This window comes from Octodon degus, unplaced genomic scaffold (genome assembly GCF_000260255.1).
Source record: "Octodon degus isolate 3935 unplaced genomic scaffold, OctDeg1.0 scaffold00003, whole genome shotgun sequence".
Lineage (NCBI taxonomy): Eukaryota > Metazoa > Chordata > Mammalia > Rodentia > Octodontidae > Octodon > Octodon degus.
In genome coordinates, this window is record NW_004524579.1 from 27,078,200 (window position 1) to 27,102,377 (window position 24,178).

Here is a 24,178-nt window from a genome sequence, read left to right on the forward strand (position 1 = left end):
TTGCTTCATAAAGGCTTCTATTTGCAAACAATTTGGTTTGCAATTCAAAGTGTTCAGTAGAATTTTGCTTTCATTTGCAAACTCCACACTGAATGACAAACATAACCATGGCCATCTTCCCCACACAAACACAAACATGACCATCATCCCCAAATTGTAGAACAAATTAAATTTGTACACTGAGGCACCACTGTAGTTTTAAATCATCCATGTGGAATTTTCTGAAAAAGCTGAGTAGATGAGAAACCCCCAGATGTCCCCATTTAGAGTGCAGCAAGGCCCTGGGACAGAAAGAAATGAGCACTCATTTTGCAAGAGAAAACCCTGTGTACAAGGGAGTTCTCAGAACAAAAGGCTTGTTAGGGCTCAAGGGATGAGTTTTTCAGTCACACCCCAGACCTACTGGTCTGAGCATTTTAACAGATCTCTAGTTAACTTATATGCTCACTACAGTCTCAGAATTAAAAAAAAAAATATTCAGAGCCAGGGATTTAGCTCAGTGGTGCAGTGCCTGTCTGGCAAGTGTGAGGTCCTAAGTTTGATTCCTGGTACTGTTCCCCTCTACAAAATCCATTTTTGAAAAGGTCTGCGTCTACACCCATCACTAGGAGAGAAGCTCCTTAGGGAAACTGAGGGACAGCTCCCTCTTATCGCAGAAGCATGAGTTTACTGGTGGTAGGCTAAGCAGTGCCAAGACAGTCAAGAGGATAGCCACCTTATCAGCGAAGTGGACCACAATGAAGGATGTGCTGGACATGCGGGGCTTCTGGAAGTGCTGGCTGCTCGAGTACCGGTCATAGAGCTTCTGTACCCAGTTCTGGTCAGTTCCTTTGGGGACCTGCAGAACCACAAAATAAGGCAGAGCATTTTGTGAAGAGGAAAAGGAAGCAAACAAAGGGTCACAGTGGAGGGGTACATGGCTCTGTAAGGTGGAACCACCTCAAAGCAGCAGCTTCACTAGAATGCAAAGAATGACTCAACCATGATGTGCGGGGTCACGCGCAGTAGCCATCAACCCACCAAGCGAGGGCTGTGGTCCACAGAGCGTACTGACTCTGCAAGGATCTGCTAGCTGGCACAAGTAGAAGATAAGAGGAAAAGCTGGGGCCATAGGACCAGCCACAGCCATGGAGCCATCTGAAGTGCTTCTTCCTGCAGCACTGTGAGCACTCACCCTCCGCAGCACAGCACGCCTCCCACCCTGCTTGCTCTGGTGGAGCCTGCTGCACAGAAACCCACCCTGCTCCCAGGTTCATTCACAGCACCATCCAGACTCAGCCTTATCTTTTTCTGAGAGGCTGTTTCTGACAACTCTTGACCTCAAGTCCCTGCTTCTTAAATTCCTCACTATTTTGTTTTGTTTTTGCAGAACCGGGGATTGAACTCAGACCCTTGCGCTTGCCAGGCAAGCACTTATTCTACTGAGCTGTCTCCCCGGCACTATTTAGTTTTTACAATAGTCTACACATGCACGTGCATGCATGTGTGCACACACACACACAGAATTCACAACTGGTCTCAGGTTCAGGACATTTTTACTACACATTATAGGTCTGTTGGGTTCAAAGACTGAACAGGCCTTACTGCTTTGTTTCTTGCCCCTCAAAGACCTGATTCTTCTGGGACTAATATCTCTGCCTACCCAAAATATAAATTCAGACTTAAAAGTTTTCACTCCATTAAGAGTTCCTCAGGGCAGCCCCTCTTCTGTGTGTCTATGGATGGCCTCCAAAGTAAACAAGCACCTTCCTTCATTGGGAACACAGCAGAGTCACAGTGACTACAGTTCAGACTGTCAGGAATGACGAGCCTGTCCAGTGATGGGGCTCCCTCCTGTGTCATCCTCAACATCCACTCAGCAGAACAGGTCCAGTTCTCAGTTATGAGTCACTAATTAACTTACCCATCAATAATTTAGATTATATGTCTCTATCAAGCAAGGATGAAGGTGACCTTTTAGTAACTACTTAAAGTGGGTTTTGCTTAGTAAATGAATAAAACTTGTGTTATAAAGAAAGTGCTTACATACTTGAGAACAAACTTAAATCCTTTGTGAACAAACAAATTTTTCCTAAGATTCAATGTGTACCGTATTGAATACACCACTAATATTGAGTACCCACCACTACATGCTATAAGAAACTCAAGGGAAGAAAATGCTTTCTTGAGGGAGGCTATTAATTGTGTTGGGCAAACAATAAAATATATTTAATTCAGCATTTTCTATATATACACCATTTTATATTTGCCTATAAGCATTCTGTATTTAGAACCAACCTGTATGGGGGAAGGAGGGACCTCCTGGTGGGGCTGTCAGGACCAGCTGGGCAGAGGACAGGAACAAGACAGACCTTGAGGGCCTGACCCAGTTGGGGTAGCAGAACCATGAGAAGGCTCACCTAGGTAAATGGCTCACCTAAATAAATACTTAAGTCTGTGGGTAACAAAATCTTTTAAGATTGGACTTCAAAGAGAAGACCCCATGTATGATCCTACATACTCAGTAATCCAGACTGGCATGAATGAATTAGCAGAGGAGACCAATGGTGAAGATCACATTGTATACATACTTCTCAAGAAGAACACATAATCCCTTTTACCTCCCCGTCCCACCTCCAAGTATAAGTAAAGAACAGCAGAAATTTGTATTAAGAGTGTCAGATAATACTAGCAGCAAATGTCCATGGTGCTTCATATTCGTCATACAGTTTCCTATACATTGCGGAGGTATCAGCTCATCTAATCCTCCTATCAGTCACTGTGAGTGAGGCAGTAAGTTCATATACAGAGAAGAGAAAATGGAGAGAGGGGTTAAGTAACTTGCTTAAGATCGCAGAGCTGAAAAGCAGGCTGGATCTAGAGTGTGTATTTTTTGCTACTATACAAACCTTGGGAGCTTGAGGAGGAATTATTCTATCATAGCAGCTGTAATCAGTTTGGACTGTCCCCAGGGCGGGGGGCAAAGCCTGCCCCCAACAAAACTGCAGACGAGAGATGGCCGCTAAGGACTTTACAGCCAGTTACTCAGCTCTGCTTCATGTTCCTGTTCTCCTGGGTTACTGCCACCAGTGACTGTCTCTCCAGACATTGTCTGGTTCCATCCCCTATGTCTGTGGCTCTCAGCTGCCTCTGCCTCTGCCAACCTCACATTACCACTGCACCAAGGCACCTCTGGATCCTCAGAGTCTGGGGGGTACTCTCTGTACCCAGGACTATACAACCCGAACAGTTCTCAGGAGGAGGCAGCTACTTCCTCTGTGCCCAACAGCACCCAATGCTGCTTTAGGCCTTCACCTTTCCACCCTCACACCCGCTTCCCTGCATGCTCAGCAGAACACCAACTCCCAACCGGTCTGAGCACACTTGTCTTTCCTTTCACCTGGTGCTGGAGGAACTCACACAGCGACTCATTTTTCCTTTCCTTGCTGCTCTAATGTAACAGTGTTGCTGCAAAAAATAAAAACAAAAAGAAGAACAAGGGCCAGCCAAACAGCTCAGCTGATTAAAGTGCCTACAAGCAGACACATGGGCCTGGGTTTTGATCCCTGGGCCTGCTGTGCTGGCCCAGCTCCTGGGATGCCCTGAGACAACAATTGAGACTGGGCGTGGTGGTGTGTGCCTGTAATCCCAGCTCCTGGGAGGCGGTAAACATGTGGATCACTACAAGTCCGATCTAGTAGTGAGACCCTGAACACCCTGTAGACCCTTCCCTAAAAATGCAGCACAAGCAAACGAACAAATAAGACCAAGCTTCACTCTTCTGTAGATTAAGACAAGGCTCCCAGCTCTAAATGGAAGTTGACCTCAAAGATTCCTTGATCTCATCTGTGAAGTTGTGCATTCAGTCACTTGCTCTCCCATCCACAGGCAGCTCCTATCTTCTGCCAGCTTTGGTAAGCTTCTTACCTGCCTCCACTTGCCACATGCCCCATTTCCTCCTTCCTGGGAAAATGGAGGTTTTCAAGCAGGAAATCACAAGCTCCTGCTGTAGCACCCAGCGCTTATCTGCATCCATACCACTCTTTTTTTCTGCTATTCCCTTGGGGAAGAGTGCTGCCCTCCAAGCCAGCATCCCATCCACCCAGCCCAGCCTCCTGCTTCTCACAGCCAAGCTCCAGGAAGAAAGTTAGAGTTAGCATCTCCATGGTCTTACCTCCAATTACTGAAATTCCACCTTTGACTAGACCATTCCCTTGGGGCTGCCTGCCCAAAAGACTCAACGTGGCCTTTCCCACTGCTGAGCTTCTGGAAGCCCAGGCCACCTCCCTCCTGCTCACTCCAGACTCTCCAGTCAGCTTAAGGAGACCACCAGCATCCCTGGAAGATACCACCACCCTTGACCTAAAGGAACAATTCTCCTGGGAATAGGATCCCCCCCCCCAAGGGACAAGACAGGAAAACAGCAGCCCCACTGTCTTCAGCCCGATGTCACTGAGAAGCTACAACAAGGATTAGGAACATCCAACTGCTCAGCTCTTTAGCTGGTTCTATGAAACAAAACAATTCACATTGGGCTGAGCCTGCAGTTCCTGACAAGCCTGTCTTTGAGGAGCCCCAACAGTGTCTCTCCAGCCTGTGGCAGTAACCTGTATTTTTACCCATTGTATCTGCATTCAGGGATCAAGCCATCACTTCCAGAAGATTTCTGCTAAAATGCAAACATGCACCCCCAAGGAAGCATATGCTAACCTCTTTTATTCTACAAGCCTAGACTAAGTCTACTCATCCCTCTCAGAGGGAGGGAATGATGTGAGAGGTACTGAATGGCAGGATGAGGCACCAGAATGTCTGCCAATATAGCTTGGAGGAGGGCAAGGACCGGAGCGTCCATCCCCCCCCAGCAGCAGCAGCCTCAGAGCACATCGTGGACTGGAGAGTTTAGGTAAGAGCAGTCCAGAAGTTGGAATTTCCTGCAAACACCCCTTTCCTACGCCCTAGGATAGCTGAAGCCCTGTGTAGTTTGTGGCTGGCTGAGGGTCTGACTGTATAGCTGGGGCTTTTCCACTGAAAGGAACTTAAGCAGTTTGATGCGGTCCGCACACCTCCCCTGCAGTTCTAACTTCATTTTTTTTTTTTTTTTTTTTTTTTTTTTTTGCAGAACCAGGGATTGAACTCAGGCCCTTGTGCTTGCCAGGGAAGCACTTATTCCACTGAGCCATCTCCCCAGCTCCTCCCCTGCAGTTCTGAGACCCATCAGAGGCCCTGGGAGAATTCCTGAGTGCTGCCTCTCAAGTCTGCAGCCACGTGTGCCCACACTTCTGACTGCAACCCTAGCTCACTGCCCTGCTCTCCAAAGCACATCTCCAGGAATTGACTGTCTCACTGGTTGCTTTACCCCACCAGTCCAAGCCTCTCTGGGGTTTGTGTCCTGTCAGCTGAGGGGTGGGGGTGGGGGAACAGAATTCAGTTATTCACAGTGAGACCTCATTATTCTTTCTCATCCTACAGAGGATCTGAGAGACAAGGGGATGGGGTGTGTTGGAGGCAGCTGTCACTGTTCAAAAGGCTTCATCCCCAGGCACTCTGCATTCCCCAGCTGCAGCACAACGCAGGAATGCTTCAACCTGCTCCCCCTGGGGCTGTGGGTGCTTGCAGAAGAGCCAGGCAGGCAACCACTGCCCCTGTTCTTAAAAGTCAGATTGTTACAGCGCAATTTTCCTACAGTAAAATGTACCCCTTTCATGGGATCAGTTGGATGACTTTTGACAAATGTAATGACATCTATGGATTTAAAGCTGTCCTGATAGAGGCGGCAAATTATACTCAATTACTCTGGCTTCCCAGAGCAATGAAGTCTGATGTTAAAAGTTTCCATACTGTGCGCTTTTGTCTTGTTCCTTAACTCAGCATTCGTCTTACCTCCAGAGCCACATTTGTGGTCTTGGTCACCAGGGTGTTTAAATGTGTCCCATTCATAACACGACCTGGCATATTGACATCCCCAGTTCCCACCAGCTCTGTGAGCAGAAAACTTGGATTTTGGACAAAACCAAGGAGCTCAGGGCAGGGAATCACAGTGGCTACATGTAACTCAGCATCGTTTTGAGTTGATGTTCCTATAAGTCACTCTGTAGCCCACACCCTACCCAGTCTCTGTGGAACTGGATGTCTCTAGGCCGGTGAATCTCAGTTCACTGGTTCAAGTAAAACCTTGCTCTTGTTCCCTGGAAAGTCAGGAGGGAGGTCAGTTTCTCCTCTCCAAGGGCTCTCCCTCAAGATGAAAGAACCAGTATGTGCATAACATAGTTTTGGCATTTGATGGATTACTGTGGCAGGAGTTAAAATATAGTTTCATTTTCCTGTAGCTTGTTTCAAGTAAGATAGTTACCCACATTGTTACTCCAGGTGGTGTGAATTCCAAAGGATGAGAGAAGACATGAGGGTCTTGGGCATCTCTCTTGGACTGGAACTATCTCAGGCTGCAAAGTCTAGTAATGCTTTGGGGAGGTCTCTTTCACAACTGCTGAGCATGGCTTGCTCTGTGGCCTTCCTGCCTGGGTCTGGCTTGCTTTCTGTAGAACTGCTGCCTTCTGTGTGCTCTCACACCATTCTTAGAGTCATCTGTTCTGAGTCCAGCACTGCTCTGGGGTTTCTCTCAGAGGCTTAGGCTCATCTAATTCCAACCTGTGCACTAGGAATGTTCCCACTGCTGTGGACTGATACTCTTGTGAGATGTTCCCCTGGGTGCTAGCACCTCGCAACTCCTCAGAAGACAAGGCAAAACATATCTACTAGCAGCCTTATTTTGCTGGCCAAAGGCAGGTACACTGCAAACCCCTTGGGCAGCTGCTAGTCATAGAACTGGTCTTCCTGAAGTACTTGGGGAGAGGCTGTGAGTAAATGGGAATGCAGGGTCTATCTCCTGTGGGGGTCCTACTTTACGATTAAGTGACTCTTCATCATAGAACCTATGCAGGACAGCCAGCCAACCCCCCTGCACCTCAGAGTTGTGCATGACCCTCACCAGCAAAGAGGAGAATAAAAAGTTGACATTCACCTTGAGCAAGGGCTGGAGAGCTAGACTGAACCAGCACCCCAGAGGCCTAGGCTGAACACAGGACCGTGTGTTGGGTGGGAGGTGTGGAGCCAGAGGAGTTAGTCACTGACAGAACTAAAGAGATTGAGGTGGGTACAGTCTCCACTGAGCTCAGGAAGAAGGCTGCTGGCTGTGGATCAGGAGAGCGCGGAGCTGACAGCAGGAGGGAGGGTGCTATGATGTCAGCAGTTTACCCAGTGCCACTCAATCTGGGGACAATTATTTTAACTTGACTTCAACCTCACAGGTTGAGCAAGCCTAGACAAACAGGTGACAAGGCAAAGGCAAAACAAACATAGGACATGATAAACACCCGACACACTGAAATTATTTCTGCTTGGACACTGACTTTGAAGATGAAGCTCACCTCTCCAAAAAGACACTGAAACATGTTAGGAGGTAAAAATGTGCCAACTATGAGATTCAGTATAATTTCACTTTGTTGACTATTGTTTTATTAGTCCTTCCCTTTTATTTCATTCAATGAAAAAAAAAAAAAAAAGAAAGAAACTCCCTAACCATTGAGCCACACCCCTTCCTTTAAAGGCAAGGTATAGGAGAAAATAATGTGAAAGCAACGGGGGTGATCTCTTTCAATACCAAGAACCATGTGGCTTCTAGACCTTTTCATTGGTTCCCATCACTGAAGGAATGAACCACCTACTCCTCTAATCAGTCAAACACACAACTGAGTGACAGTGAGGATCAAAGCCAACTTCCATCAACTCATGCGGCAGGAAACTGGAAGCCAAACAAGTTAAACGACACTACTGGGAAGTTCTGGGGTGATAAACTCACTGAAGCCCAGCACCGAAGGATTGAGAACTGAGCCTAACAGATACCAAAATCTCACTCTTAATTGGAAAGGTAGAATCTTGGGACAGACACAAAGCAATATCTCCTACGGGCAGAAGACATTCCTGAAGAACAAACCTTCCCTCGATAGGCCACAATACCAGTGATAAAGCTACCTACTACAGAAACTTACAAGGGTCAGCACAGAAAACAAAATAAAAACTTTTGAAAGAGAAAATGATAAGATACAGCAGCAAAATGCAACCTCAGATCTCCAGCACCCAGAACAAGTCCAGGAAGCAACGAGGTATTTCTGAAATGACAGCAGCCGAAGCAAATAAAGAAGTGCTTGAGGCCATAGAGGAAATCAGAACAGAAATAATCTCTCAGGTTTAAAAAAATAAAAAAAGTTGATCAACTGATACAAACCAATTCCTCTCACCCTATACTCTAGGGCTGCTAGGTTCTCTCCCTGTCATGCTGGGTAGAGTCCATTAAAGCCAGGCAGAGGGAAATCTGTGGACCTCAGTGGCTACCATGCCTTGCAACTCGAACACTCACAAATCATTTCACATTGCAGAGATGATCCTGGGTTTCAAGTCCTCACTGGATACTTGTGTAGATACTGATTCTGTCAGTACCGAGGACATCTGAGGCACCAAATCCATGCCAATCCCTAACAGCTGCCAACTGTTATATACATGTTTACCATGATAACAACACTTGCTCATCACATTCAATGCATGCAGAATGGATAACAAAGCTTCCCCCAGAACAGCAAAGTCAGATGATCAGAGATCAAAACCAGCTTTGAGATTTCACATGTTGCCTTGCATCCCACAGCTGCACAGTGTCCCACTACTCAATCCTAAAACTGGACCAATTCAATGACAGCATGACCAGTTTTACCTTACACTCTTCATCCAACAGGTCCAGGATACCCAGCTTAGCTTCTATGAGATCGATGCAGGGTTGGTTATCATAGAAGTCAATCAAGGTCCAAGGGATCTGCTCCTTCATATATTCTTCTTGCTCCAGTTTGAACACATGCTAGGAAAACAAGAAAAAGGCCAAGGCAAGTGAAATATAGATACACCTTGACTTCCATTACCTCTAGATTCTATTCTTTTTTTAAATCTTTTTATTTATTTAGTACAGGGTGTTGCTACACAGTTTGAACTCTGTCATTGCAGGCCCCACATGGCATGTGGTACTGGGGGTTGAACCCAGGTCCTTGTGCTTGTCAGGCAGGTATTTAGACTGCTGAGCTATCTCCCCAGCCCCTAGATTCTATTCTGTGACTGGAAGATGATAGATAGCTGTTAGAAAAGACTAATTTACAGTCATGACTGACAAAGAGAAGAGCATGGGAGTGATTTCTGCATTCCTATGCAAACCTCTTCTTGGGTATTTTAATAATTTTGTGTTACTATTGTCCAACCAGTCACAAGAAGTCTCACACCTGGCCTGCAATTGCTTAACAATCTTGAATGCCCAGGCTCAAATGAGTTGGAAATCAAAGCCAGGGGATCATTTCCATCCTCAGCGCAGTTGCCAGAGTCGTATGACCTCACTAACAAGAGCCAGTCCTTTGTTGGGAGCACCACGAGGAAACCCAGGACAGGTCAGGACAAAACTGTAGCCCACTGACCTCAGGTGGAAGGGAGGTGGCCCCAGCAGGGAATCACTCCAGAAAGAGTGTGAGGCTTCCCCCACCCCAGGGTCGGAAACCTAACATACCGAGTTGAACTGTTGCTGGAGCTTTTCATTAGCGAAGTTGATACAGAACTGCTCAAAGCTGTTTACTTCAAAGGTCTCAAACCTGCAGAACAGAAAGAAGCAAAGACAAAGGTAAGAGACTTCCCCTTTTATTGAAAGAATCATGGAGACTTTCACAAAGCTACTGTCACCCTCTCCTCCAGGTCAGTTCGGCCCATAACACAAGTGCTCAGTTCCTTGGCTCTGGTCCTGGAGACCACCACTGCAGGTCAGCACCACAGACCTGCAGACCTTCAGTAAATTAGTACAATAAAGGATAGCTACTTTCAAAACTAGAAAAATTACAAGTGAGAAAATCTAGGGACAGAAGAGAAGGTCAGCCATGATTCTCTCAGGTCAACCACCAATTACATCTCAGTAATCTTCTCCAGGAGATTGAAAAATTTTGAAAAGAATTACAAGTATCTGTACAATTTGAGGTCCTGCTATCTTTTTATGTTTTCATTTAACTTTCCATCACAAACAACTGTCCACACTATTCTTCAAAGGCATTTAGACATTAATGTCTGTCTTGCCAACCAAAATGCAGGTCAGGGTTGTGGTCAGAAATTTGGGATGAGCAGAGGTCCCAGGTAAAGGGGACAGGTGGTGTTCAAGTTAGCCTGGGACACCTCATACAAATTCATAGAAAGGAGTCTCATGAGCTGGCACTGGTACCATACAGATTTATCATGATTTAGTCAATCCTTTATCAAAGCATACTTTGTTTTTCCAATGTTAACTGCTATTGAAACTGAAAATAGCATATATAGACATCTTCAAATTCATAATTCTTTGCTAGGGGCACTGTCCTAGGAGAATTACCACAGTTAGGAGCACTGTTTCTTCCAGAAAGATGAAGTTATTTTACTCCCTCACCCTTACCACCCAGTGTATGAGTCTTATTCTGCTAACACTAAGCAGTCTTTTAATCATTTTTAGAGTGTACACTTGATAAGAGACACCAATTTTAGTATATTTCAATGTATTTTTGACAAGTGTCATACAGAGTAGAAGGCATGCAGAGATATAGTTGCAGGAAAAGACCATTTTTCAGGAAGAGAATGCTTTTATTGCTTTGAAAATTTCCCTTCTGAACAATCCAGGTCAATCTACCCTCACCACACTGGGAATACTAATGTACCAAAGCTCTGGTAAATAGTGTACACATTAAATTTTAAAAGTCCTTGGTTAGTTGGTATGTAAGAACGTATTTTGATTTTAATTTATTTGATCTTTAATAGAGTTCAATATTTCTCTATGTACTAGTAATCTGTACTTTGTTAATTATCTGTGAACCTGGGTAAATCTGGTATTACCTGAGTTTTTATGTTACTTATTTGAGCTCTACATACTTTATCTTATTTACATCTTCATTCACTGCTCAACTCAGTGCCTGCCTTGCTATGTGGAGGGGTGGAGCCCACAGAGAGGATGGGAGGTGAGAAAGAGGCCTGGTGCAGCAGAGAGGGGCAGGGGTCCTGCCCATAGGCTGAACGACCTACATGATGCTGCCTAAATTTTATCCCAGCCAATGGGAAGATTTGGACGATTTCAGATTAAGAAATGACAGTCTGATGTGTGCCCTAGAGACCAGCAGGAGAAACACTGATTTAGGGGACTGTGTGTAGAATCAGCAGCAGGAAATAGGATGTGGATTCCGCCAAAAAAAAAAAAAAGAAAGGGAAAAAAAAAAAGGAAATAGGATGTGGAGGAGGAAGGCAGACAAGATCCAGGCAAGGTCTGACTTGAACAAGAAATAGAAAGGTTCTTGAGACAGAAAGGACAGTGGGGAGGAGAGAACTTCAAATAGCCAGCAGGATGTGCAGATCAGACTCATACAGCGCATGGATGTGGTATCACTCATCAAGCTGGCCACACAAGAATTCGCAGCTTTAGCTACAAATGAGTGGGACTCACCATGGCATCAGGCTGTGTGATGCAAAGAATGGGGCAGCAGTTAGCAATTGTCTCATCCTACAGTTAAGGAAGAGGCAAGTTAGGGCCGGCCAAATAGCTCAGTGGATTAAAGTGCCTACAAGCAGATGCAGGGACTGGAGGTTCAATCCCCCGGCCTGTCCTGCCAGCCCTGCCCCCAGGGCATGCTGAGCCCCAATTGAGACTGGGTGTGATGGGGCACACCTCTAATCCCAGCTCTTGGGAGGCTGTAAACAGGCGGAGCACTATGAGTCTGAACCAGTAGTGAGACCCTGAACATCCTGTAGACCCTTCCCTAAAATACAAACATACAAACAAACAAAAATAGAGGCATGTTTCCTTGTTCACACATGGGCTGAGAACCAGCAGTGGCCCTGTTCAGAAGCATCCAAACAGCTGTGGTCTAAGAGTTTTATGAGGTTTCATTTAATGCCCACAGCCACTAAGAACGGGACCTATCATACGTCAGTCTCATCCTACAGCTCCTTCACCACATTATGAACAGCTGAATTCTCTGTTTTCATAGTAGCTGCATCTCTTTATCCCCATGGGATAAATTCCCTAGATCTGGAATTGCTGCCTCAAAGGATCACACAATCTGAATTTTAACGGGTCATGCCAAGTCCCATCTTTAAGGGCAGGAAGGAGACAAATTTCCACTGCTCACGGTAACAAGGGTTTGTTTTTTCTCACCGATACCAGTACTCATGTTACACAAACTTAGACTTTAATCTACCTAAGGGCCAAGAAAATTTGTTTTCATTTGTATTTCTTGTTTTGATAATGAGGCTGAGAAGTTCAAGTTCACGCACTGGATGTTTCGGCTCTGTGAGACTCCCTCTCTGCTGGCTCTGTCAGTTGTCCCACACTGCTCCAGGGGTGGAACAGCACGGCTCCTAGTCAGCACATTTTATGGGCTGCATAAATTTTTTTTATCAATTGACTTTTCCATGCATTTGGTGACTTTATTTTAAATTGTTATGTAAGCCAACTTCTTTTCTGCCTTTGCAGCTTCTAGGACCACTTGTCCTGCTTTCTGTTTTATAGTGTCATGCAAGTTCTTCTGAACACTGCCCCTCCTAAGTACCACTTCCAGAAATGTTAGCCCTGCCCCAGTAAGGGTTGCATAATAGCACATTGTACAAGGGGCCACCAAAACTGGACATATCAGACACCTGACAGGGCTGTGTCAGTGCCTGCAAAAACATCAGGTTTCTCTACATCCACTTCCCCACCAAGGTGTAATACATGGAAAAGGGAACATCTTGAGATCAAAGGAGTCAAGTGCTTGGAGACAACCACATAAAAGCACAGCCTCTGGCCATGTCCATGTGGGAGGAATAATTCTAGGTTAATAAACAAGATCAAAGATGCAAAATCATGCTATGGTAAAGGAGGGCATCCATGTATAACCCAGGCCAGGCAGAAGAAAGGTACCGTGTGGGCCAGTCATCACATCACCCCAGACTATAACCCTGCTAGCCCAGACAGCAATGCTGCAGACTGAGTTATGTCACATAGGATCATATTCCCTCCCCTCTTAAAGAGAAGTTGCTGATAACAGCCAAGCTCACAGAAAATTTAATTAATAAACCTAGAAGGAAGATACAAAAAAATCCACCCCAGCAATTGGCCAGATAATAGCAACTGGGTATGCTGGCAGAGCTCACACTGAGCTCCACAGATAGAAGATTTAAATATCTTTCACTTGTCATTTTTTAAAGGTTTACATTGGTAGCACTTCAGAAAGAACATTCTCATTAATTCGAGATGGCTGAAATTAGCTCATAATTTCCCTATTTCTAAGATATTATCTGGCAACAATTCCTCTGCCATCTAGTATAATTACTGTAATGCCAAGGGCCAGAGATGAATGAGGGGGTTGGGGAGCTGAGAGAATGATTAACCTCAGCAAGCTATGGTCAGGGAGATAGGGCTGCTTCTCTTTTACAATGGAATTATATTTGTAGTAATTCTTCCCATCAATAGAGATGACTTTTAGAAATAAACACAATGGGTCAATTTATAGTTCACAGCATTAAACTGTCAAAGGGAAATTTATATACTAGAGAGAAATGGATTTCTCGCATAAAATCAATGCTGAGAATATTCAGACCAAAACCTTTGGGTGGGAGGAAGGTTAAAACAAGGGAGGGCTGAGGCACGGTCTCATCTGCGTTCCTAGAGGTACCATGGCCAGGCTTACCTCAATTGCTTCTTCAAAACTTCAGTTGAAAAGTATACAATTTCGCATTCTAGTCCATTTCAAGGTGTAGTAAGAACCACAAGTGCCTCTAAAACTAAGGCAGCAACTGTTGCAGAGTGAAATGGTAATTAAAAAAAAAATCAAGCAGTTACTCTGAGTGAATTATTCAACTCTGTTAACTTCACTCTGCAAGCTGGAGAGAGAGCAGAGGGTCAATGCACTGCTGCACAGCTGGGCCAGAGTTCAGGATCTCCTGGCTTAGCTTACAAAGATCACTCTCAGGCAGTCTACCTTTCGGTTCTGTGCAGGGGAGGGATTCCAGGGAAGCACTAAAAGGGATACAGGAGGCGCTGTGGAGGTAAGCAGCATGAGTTCCTGGCCCATAAGCTCAACGTTCTGAGTTTGATTCCTGATACAGGAAAACAACATGGGAAAATCTGTTTCAGTTGAGTCTTGAGCCTTTTAAACAGGGCCAGACAAGTGTGATCCCAATGTCCTTTCAAGGTCCATATCCATCCTGAAGTTCATGAAATCTCATAAGGGGATCATGGGTGTGCTAGGGCAATGCTCTGGCCTCTCTACTAAGGAATCTTGAACTGCTAACTGATTCAAGTCCTTCAAGTGGCAGAACTTGAATTCTGCACCCAGATCCACCTCCACCCACTTAACTTGCCCTTCAGAGAGAACACAGGCCAAAGTGCTGCTCATCCTCAAGACAAAGAACATTTATTCTTCTTGAGGATCTCAGTCCACTCGATTTGGCATACTCCCCAACTCCTGTTCCCCTTCATGCCTGGAACCACAGCTAGGGACAGGAAAATGCTCACTCCATGGTTATCCTCTCCAGCTCATCTGCCCACTGTCTCAACAACTGTGGGAGCTGCAAGGAAGTGTAAGTTATAGTCCCCACCTGAAAGGGCTACTGGGAAGATACAAAGTTGGTACATAAAAATCCCCCAAAGGGGCATAAAGTTTATGTGCACTAAGTTTTAAAGAAAGTTCTGTCATGGAGGAGCTACTTACATGGACAGAGAGAGAATGAGACTTCATTTGATCCTTAGAAACATGGGAGGACCACACTCCAAAGGACTGGTTGCCCTATAGAAACTCTAGATGGTTGGATTTGACTTTGGAGCCCTAGGATTTATACCGCTTTCCTGGGAGGCTGGAAAGTCCAAGGTGAACCAAATACCTTCAAATGATCTGGTAGGAGTAAGAACACTGTGGCCAGCCATACACTGTCACTCCCAAAAAGATAAGTGCAGGGATCTTGGAACATCCAGGACAAGGACACTGTTCACAGGCTAGGGGGTAAATATAATCCCTACGTATCTCTTCCTCCATTCTTCACGGCCACATTTTTTTAAATGTATTTAGTACAGGGTCTACAGGGTCTCACTACACAGATCAGACTTCTAGTGATCCTCCTGTTAAGCCTCCCAAGCACTGGGATTACAGGCACACACCACCACACCCAGTCTTATGGCCACATTTTCATACTGGAGTTGAAAAAGCTGGGTAGTCCTCTCTTAAGAACTATATTGGTCTGTAAAATGATCTGCAAATTGGTTCTGCAGAGTGAGACTGAGTAAACAAGACAAACCAAAGAAAGAATAATTTCTTCCATCAAAAAGATGAAGGCAAAGATGTGTGAAATGCAGTGAGATAGTGAGGTTAAGTTTGATAGCCTAAATCGTTTGATAATAACAATAAGCTTGTCTTCTGGATGGTTAACAACCTAAGTTTGCAGACCAAAATTAGAGAAAAAGGAGGGATACAAGGAAAGCCAACATTTTGGCCCTAACCTTCTAAGGTCAATTAAGACTCAGGACATATGAGAACCTGTACTGTAACGCCATGTACCTCGGTAGTGTCCCAAATTTTCTGATCAAGGAGATTATGGGGCCAAAGAGGAAAGTGATCGATGATGTAGAGTGTGCCTAAGGAGAGTCATATGGAGAGAAAACATTCTCTCAGGCTTTCACAGAGAGCACATTGGCCAAGCAATGGCCATGACTCATCCACATGGCTGACACTGACAAAGGTTCTACAATCTGAGGTACAGGATCTCAGGACAAATCCTGAGGGCATTTCACTGACCTTCTCAGACCAAATAGCTACAACTCTTGTTGCATAGGTCCTGCTTTACCTTGGTCTTAACCATCCAGTAGAAAAGTATGAAGATGAAATATAGGAAGTAAAGCCATGTTGTTATGTTGAACTGTGGCGGACTCAGGTCAATAATTTCTGACATTGTCAGTTAAACAGAAGACCCAATGTTATTATGGGCTACTGGACTCTTTTAGAATATTTTGCTGAGTTTACACACCTATAATATTCAATAACGGAACTTAGAACAAATGGTGTATATCAATGAATGTCCATTTTGTATCTGTGTATTCAAAGTGGTTAGGATAGATATATAGTTGCATTCTCTTAATGAATAGAATGATTTGTTCTAATGGTGTTTGTAAATAGGATCTCAAGTCCGCATCTTGTACAGCAATTAACCACTAAGAAGAATATATGCAGTATATTATTTGTTGAAATTGTACTTCCGATTTGACTTGAAACTGTCTCATTGTTATCTGTTTATCAATAAAATTTTGAAAAAAAATGAAGGCAATAGCAGGTCTAACCTATGGTACAGAAGAAACTATTTGAAAAATCATTTATAATAAGGTGCTTATATCTAGAATATGCATAAAACATCCAACACACAACAAAACCCGATTTTAAAATGGGCCAAAGAACTTCAATAGACATTTCTCTGAAGACCTACAAATGGCTAAAACGTACATGAAATGATTAGGAACATTATTACCTATTAGAGAAAGGCAAATCAAAACCCTTCAGATATCACTTTATATCCAATATGATGGCTACATTAAAAAATAGTGTTGAGCCCTGCTCCCCACCATCCTAGGAGACTTGCTGAGCTATTGAGGGAGCCTTGGTGAGCCCTTCCCTGGCACCCCACCATTGCAAGGATCTTGCAGAGCTTCAGCCTGCTACTCCACCATTGCGGAAGGCAAGCTGAGCCCTGGATAGCTAAAGGTACTTGGTGATCCCTTTCCCACAACCCCCCACCCTCATCATCAAGGGAGCCTCTTGGAGCTGTGACTCACTTCTTCACCATTGTGGGAGCCTTGGTGAATCCTACCCTGCCACCCCATCATCATGGGAGCCTTGCTGAGCTGTGGCTTGCCTCCCTCTCCCCCACCCCACATCATGGAAGCCATGCTGAACTCCAGACAGCAGAAGCTCTGGTGAGCCTACTGTGCCTCCACTGTAGGCTCACACCTTACTGGCCCACACCCCACACCCCTACCATTGCTGTTGAGCCCAGGTGAACACTGGGAGCTTCAAAAATGTAAAAATGAAGGAGCAAAAGGCAATGTCAGACCTGCAACCCACCCAGAACAAGTTCAGGAGACAAAGACATAGAAATTGAAAGTCACACACCTGAAATTTCTGAAATGATAGCAAGTGAAGTAAAGAAACAACTACATCAGGCTATAGGAGATATAAGATCACAAATAATCTCTCAGGCAAAAAAGAAATGACAATAATCAAGAAAGAATTGCTCAGAACATCTAAAGAAAACATAGATTTAAAAGAGGAGATTAGAAAAATGATGGAAACATTGAATGAACAATACAGGAAAGAATTAGCATGCATGAAATAGATTCAAACAGATATCTAGGAAATTAAGAATTCCATTGAAAGCTGGCAAAAGTAATTGAATGAAATGAAACTGAATAGACTTTCAGGCCTTGAAGATGGCATTGCAGCTAGTGATCCCAAAAGAAAAATATCTCTTAAAAACAACCAGGACCCAGAAAATAACAATTCAACAGCTGCGAGATGCAATGGAAAAATACCAAAAACTAAAAACAAACAAACAAACAAACAACAAAAAAACCCACCCAACACTGATAGGTGTCAACAAAACAGCAGGAGTGAATACAAATGACATAAACAAAAAATAGTGTTGGCAAAAATGTGGAGATATTTGAAGTCCGTGTGTAGAATTGGTAAAAGTATAAGATGGTGCAGGTCCTATGGAAAACAATTTAAAACTTACTCAAAACTTTTAAAAAGCAATGACTCTATAACTCAGCAATCCAATTACAAGAATTAAAAGCAAAACCCTTAAGACAGGAAGATCTCAAGTTTGAGACCAATCTGAACAACTTAAAGAGATCCTGTGCCAAAAAAATGTAAAAGGGCCGGGTGTGTAGTTCAGCATAGAGATCCTAGGTCTCTAACATAAGTACAGGGCTCAGGTCATGGATGGACCTTGAAGAGATTTTCACATACCCATTTTTAATGCATCTGTCCATGAATACATATTGTAAATATAAACAATGGAACAGCATTTATATTTATGGAACAATGGAACATTAGGCCCTTAAAAAGAAGGAAATATGTTTGCATGGATGAACCTGAAGGAAATTATACAAAATGAAATAAGCCAATTACAAAAAGTAAATAACAGATAATTCAAACATATACATGATATCTAAGCATGATGGTTGCCAAGGGACTAAGAAAATGAAGAGTGGGCTTAATGGGCATAATGATTCAGTACTGCAAAATGATACAGTTCTGGAAAACTTTCACAACAATGGATTATATGTATCATATTCAACAGTTCTAAACTGTGCAATTAAAATGGTTTATGCTATATTTTTCTCAATTATAAGGTTTAAAAATATTTTCAAAAAATGTATCATTAAAGAACACTGAAAAGAGCTGGATGCTAGTTTTGTACTAGGAAGTACACAAAACAGTAACACACAAGCCTAAGAAAGTATAAAATTCTAGCAAATCTCATTTCCTGTTCTGGCACCCCCAAATTCTCTACTTTATGTCCCTCAATGTTTCCTAGCAAATATCTGTGCCTACTATATCTTGCATTGCTCCAAAAGTCTTTAAGGCAACTCTCCTCAGCACGAGCATCATGGTCATAGTCAAAGCCCTTGCTATCTTGGCATGTTGAAGGCAAACAAATGCGTATTTCTTTTTCTAAATTGAAACCATTTATTTCTTGTTGCCTCAGGAAGGAAAGAGGAATGAAGGACTAAGGTTGCAACTAATCAAGCCTATAGAGCTAAATGCTGGTTTATGCAACATGAAAAGGTAATCCCATCCAAAAGCTGCCAGGCTCTCCTTTATTAATTTCATCCCCTGCTTGCTAAGAAATATCCTGCAGGCAGCTTCACAGATCCTTAGTTAAGGAGAACAGCTTGGCTTGTGTTGGCTAAATTGCTCTGGGTATTGCTTGCTTTGCACTTTTTTGAATCTGGGACTGGGTAGCAAGATGAAGGGTAGAAGGATACTAGGATGCTGGATGTCTGGGACCACGCAGCACAGCTTGAAAGAAAGGGGCTCACCACAGGGAAGGGCTCACCTCCTCGGAAGAGGGAGTCCATAGCCCATGCTAAGTTGTTAGGAGTTCACAATATTTTTTACTCTACAAGCTACCTATCAGCCAGAACATCATGATAACAAGAGATATATGGTATCATGCCAACATGGTGTGCTGCTTGCTCGTTCATTTGTGTGTGTGTTCATTCACTCCGGACATTAACTCTAGTGAGATGTTAAATACTCATGGAAAATGCAGGGCAGCTCATCTATGGTACAGAATCCTTTCCATCTTTAGAAAGAGCCTGGCTACTGGGCCAATAATACACCGAGTACATTCCGCAATTCACCTGGGGACAGTTATCTCAATGGAACAAATTAGTGCTCATTCACAGGGGGTGACAAGAACAATTCCAGCTTCACTTCCTAGCTTTATGTATTTCTAACCTAACAAGAGGAAAATATCTGCTTATTCATTCCCTTTTAACAAATGGGGTCTGCTGTACTCAGAAACATCCTACCATTCTCCCTATTTTCTCCAGATTCCAGTTTTGATTATAGGGACAAGGAGTAAGAAAATCCAAGCTAGCAGGTCAGCCCAAGGGCATCTTCTCTGGGCACCAAAGTGACCCCACTCACAGATGAGAAAGAATGAGAGATAATGGATAGGTGATATGCTCCCTCTCTAGTGGTGGTGGTCAAGAATATGAAAATTAAAAACTTTTAAAAACAGTTTTGAGTTCCCTGATCCCAAGGAAGACCAGATTCTCTGTAGAGAGAACCACCTTCCATGAATGTGAACAAAGCCAAACAAGGGGAGTCAGCCTGAAAGGGAAGGGAGGTGAACAGGCCAAGGGACAGGCGGGTTATCCTGTGCATCACTCACTTCTGCTAGCTAGACATGGCCATTTTAAAAAACAGAAATTCAGTGGGCTTCTGGACAGCGCCTGAGTCCATAAGAGTATAATAGAGGAGATACCATAACTGGTAAAGGGACATGACAGGGAATAGTTCACATATTTTAAGTTTTCACCAAAAGTTCATTTTTTCCCCCAGATTAAGAAATGATGTCACTAACCTGACAGACCAGATCCTCTAGATTGAAGCCATCTGCTCTCTGGTGGTCAAACATTTGGTTTTAATCTCCTGAGGTTTTATGACACAGCCTCTGACCAGAAGAGAGCCTGGGGTAGGCCCGAGTGTTAGGATGTCTCTGGCAGAATAGACTGCTGGGAAGCTTGCATTTAGGGAATGTCTGCAAGGGTACTCTCAGCACCAGGGCCCAAAGACTGCCAGCTTGTTCACTCAGATCCCAGCTCATACCTACCTTGTTCTCTTTTCCACTGCCTATAAGGTATAAGCTTGGTATTACACTGAGACAGAATGTATGTGGGCAAAACTGGACAGTAAATCACTTTATGGCATAGATTCAAAAACTGCAAATTAGCTTCTGAGAGAAAACAAGGATTTAAGAAATAGAAGGAACCAACACTGAGGTAAGAAGGTTCCTCAGTGGGCTGGTCAGTGGCCAAATGCCATGTGGCCCATGTCACAACCTATACTCCCTGGAAGCTGCTGTCGGATGCTCTCAAAGAAAACTGTAGGCTGCTCAGTGACAACAGAGACACATGGGTCAGGAGCTGGCACTAAAACCAGGACGATGTGTCTGGATTGTCACCCCATGTAGTGACATCTATACCGGTCAATCACAGATCAGATTTCCCTGTAATCTATGTCTGTATGTCTCTCTTTTGGGAAATCACAAGACCTTGGAAAACATAAATTCAATTAGGAAAATTAAATAGCAAATATAAGCAAAATAATCCAGCTTCCATTAGCCCAGGTGACAGCTGCAGAATCAGCAAGCCAGAAGCCCAACTCCCAGAGTCTTTCTGTCACTGAGCAGACTGTCACCCGGGATCCTTGGGAAGGTAGCAACAGTCGTCTTCAACTGAAGGCACTGTTAAGAAAATATGTAAATGAATGGAACAGAGCCATGCTGTTTTACATAACAGCAGCAGTGAAGTCCTAATATTTTCACATACTATTCACAAGTCTGTGTACTAATCTTTTTGAACCAAACCATCAGTAAATTAAGAGTCTTGTGTAGGCAGATTATACAATCAGGTCAGATGCTGCAGCCTGGATCTTCTCTCTGAATGCAGCATTGAAGGTCAGTATTGTGGGAAATCCAAGTTCCAGAAACTACTCCAGAGAGAGGGACGCATGACACAGAATCCATTACGGACACCCAGACACTGGGTTCCCAGAGAACAGACTCCCGTGCTCTCACAAGAGCAGCTGGAGGACTGAGCACAAAGTGAGTGCCCTACTGACCAGAAGGAGGAAGGCTGTCCAGCCACTTTGCTGAATCTCTGATGATGAGAGCGCCCCTAGGACACATCCTCTCACCTCCCTCTCTTGGGCGATTCTCCACTGTTTGCTTCTCATCAGTCATGAGGCTTCCTTCAAAACCTTTTCATTTTCCCTCCTTCCAAGAACCCATCTCAACTCTCACTTTCCCTGATGATGCAAACAAACACACCCTCCCTGGCCTTTCAAACTTGCACAGCACAAAAGTCTAAACCCTCAGATGGACCCTCCGGCAGTTTCTTCCAAAGGCCCTTGCATTACTTAATTCCTGAGCAGCATATGGGAACACATTTGTTGGTGTCACACAGTTTGAAGGAGAAGATTCTCCTTAGCCTGCTCACCTAGAAGATATTTGCTGAGCCTTTACAAAGGCAGAAATCACGTTTCATTCTTCCTCCTTCCCCCCATGGGCCACTGTTCTTTCAATGCTGAACTTCTGTATGTGTGGTTTCTATTTTAAGACAAAGTCAAGATTTCTAGGATATAAAGACTCAGCAGGATTTAATCTATTATTAGCTTCTTCTTTTTTTTTTTTTGGTGGTACCAGGGATTAAACTCAGGATCTTGTACTTGCCAGGCAAGCACTTATTCTACTAAGCTATCTCCCCAGCCCATTATTAGCTTAAAGAGGGTAGGACATGGGTAAGTAAAGATGGGGAGAGGGAGTATCACCCCATTCATATGACTTCAAATAATCATAGAAATAATCATTTCTATCTCTGGAAAGAAATGCAGAGATAGTGGCTCAAAACTTCATTAAAGGGTTGGGGATGTAGCTCAGTGGCACAAGAGCCTGCCTGGCAAGTTTGATTCCCAATACAAAACAACACAATTCATTTGCAGCTATAGAAACTGAAAGCCAGAAAGGGACTATGAGTTTTAGTCATTCAGCTACTGGCAACATCTGATATAAATGCCAGTTTCCTGGTGGCCAGTTAACTATACTTTCTACCATGGCACACTGCCTTGGCCTGCCTAACACACAGTTATATATCACAGTCCTTTCAATTAGCCTGGGATTCTGAAAGGCACACAAACCTCAAGAATGATCATACAACACAAATCTGTATAGCACAGGGCAAAATTACAACATTAAAATCACCACCTTGACTGATGGTATAGTCAAAGAGTTGGATGGCTGACAGAAAATGTAATTGAGACACAACACCTGATGGGAACTTCCAATATGAGGGTAGGCAAGTCATTTCCTTTCTGGTCCTCAGTTTCCCTATACTAAAAATGAATGCATACTGGGTTTTCGAATGGGGAAATTACTGGTGCAGTTATAGGACCTATTTTTTCTTAGGTTTATCCTCCATATTGTAGGATACCTAACCTCTCTGGTTGCAAGCCAGTAGTAACCTCAGCCATCATGACAAATAAAAATGCGCCCAAACATTGAAGCTCTCCTGGTTGCAAAGCACTAGGAAGCCCTTGAGGTTCTTGCGATCTCTGAAATGTCTGCGAAAGGTGGGAGGAGTAGAGCAGGCCTACCCATAGATGTCCAGGACCCCGATGAAGGAGTGCTGCTTGAGGGAAGTGTGCAGTGCCTTGTTGATGTGTTCCACGATCCAGTTGAAGAGTTTGGCATAGATGTGTTTAGCCAGGGCATTGCGAGCGTTGACCACCTGCTGCAGGGACATGGTCTTGACATAGGTCTCTGAGGTGGTGACCAGCTTGCGATGGCACAGCCAGTGCTCCATTTGGCTGTGCTCCACTCCCAGCAGGTGGCAGAAGTTGCTTAGGTGCTCATCCTGGGGCTAGGATGGGAGGGAAGATAGGTTCAGGTAAAACACAAAAGACAAGGCGTTCCCCCGCCTTGCCTGACCATAGGGACAACAAGACAAACCCAATGCTTCCCAGAATTCTAGAACCCTTTATTCTCCAGCCAAGTGACACACACATGCACACAACTAGGTAGAAAGCCTGATTGTGTTGTTCAAACTGATAATCATACCTAATGAGGACTAAAATTATCAGGGATTTCAAAAGAAAGCATCACCATGCTCCTGTCCCTTCCCCTGCACTGCCAGGCTGCTGCTGAGTAACAGGCAGAAGAGGACTGCCCAGGAGAGCAGAATAAGAATTGATAGCTGACAAATGGATAACCCACCCAAGGACAGCAAGCATACACTGAACCCACAGCTTGTATCTCTAGACATTCACACATAGTGCTTAACTACAGTCCAGAAAATGCTTTTCTTCCTCTGTCTCTGGCTCAGGTCTACCTCGCTAGATGCCTGAAATGAACCTCAGATTCTAAGGTTTGGGAGCACCTCCAAGGCATTTGGCCACCCCCCCTCCACCCCCAGACTTCAGTAGAGCAACATGGATAGAGCAGAACAGCAAATATCTTCTAGGTGAGCAGGTTAAGGAGAATCTTCTCCTTCAAACTGTATGACACCAAGAAATACGTTCCCATCTGCTGTGGCAAGAAACAGACTAAAGCCCAGTGGGCACCAGCCCCCCAGCACTGACTGCCCATGATCCTCTGCTTCCAGGCACCTTCTCTTTTGCCTTAGTGACACTGACACATAACTGATCTTTGTTTACATTCTTTAATGCATGTCTTAGTTACTCTTCTCTCGTTGCTGGGACAAATACCCGACACTCAAAATGAAGGAAGGAAAGGTTTATTTAGCTCACAGTTACTGGAGGTTTCAGTCCATACTCAGCTGGGTCTAAAGCAGAGCAGCACA

The 24,178-nt window shown here is 44.1% G+C and overlaps 1 protein-coding gene across 1 annotated transcript in view; it reads right to left on the bottom strand.

The window, feature by feature from the left end:
* Myo5b (myosin VB) overlaps nucleotides 1–24,178 on the bottom strand; it is a 426,429-nt gene that overhangs the window by 153,588 nt on the left and 248,663 nt on the right. Inside the window, exons 10-13 of the mRNA XM_023713700.1 lie at nucleotides 22,974–23,239; nucleotides 9,572–9,653; nucleotides 8,741–8,881; nucleotides 671–838 (exon numbers count right to left, since the gene is read on the bottom strand). Of these exons, the coding sequence (XP_023569468.1) occupies nucleotides 671–838; nucleotides 8,741–8,881; nucleotides 9,572–9,653; nucleotides 22,974–23,239 (657 nt within the window). The remainder of the gene's footprint in view (nucleotides 1–670; nucleotides 839–8,740; nucleotides 8,882–9,571; nucleotides 9,654–22,973; nucleotides 23,240–24,178) is intronic.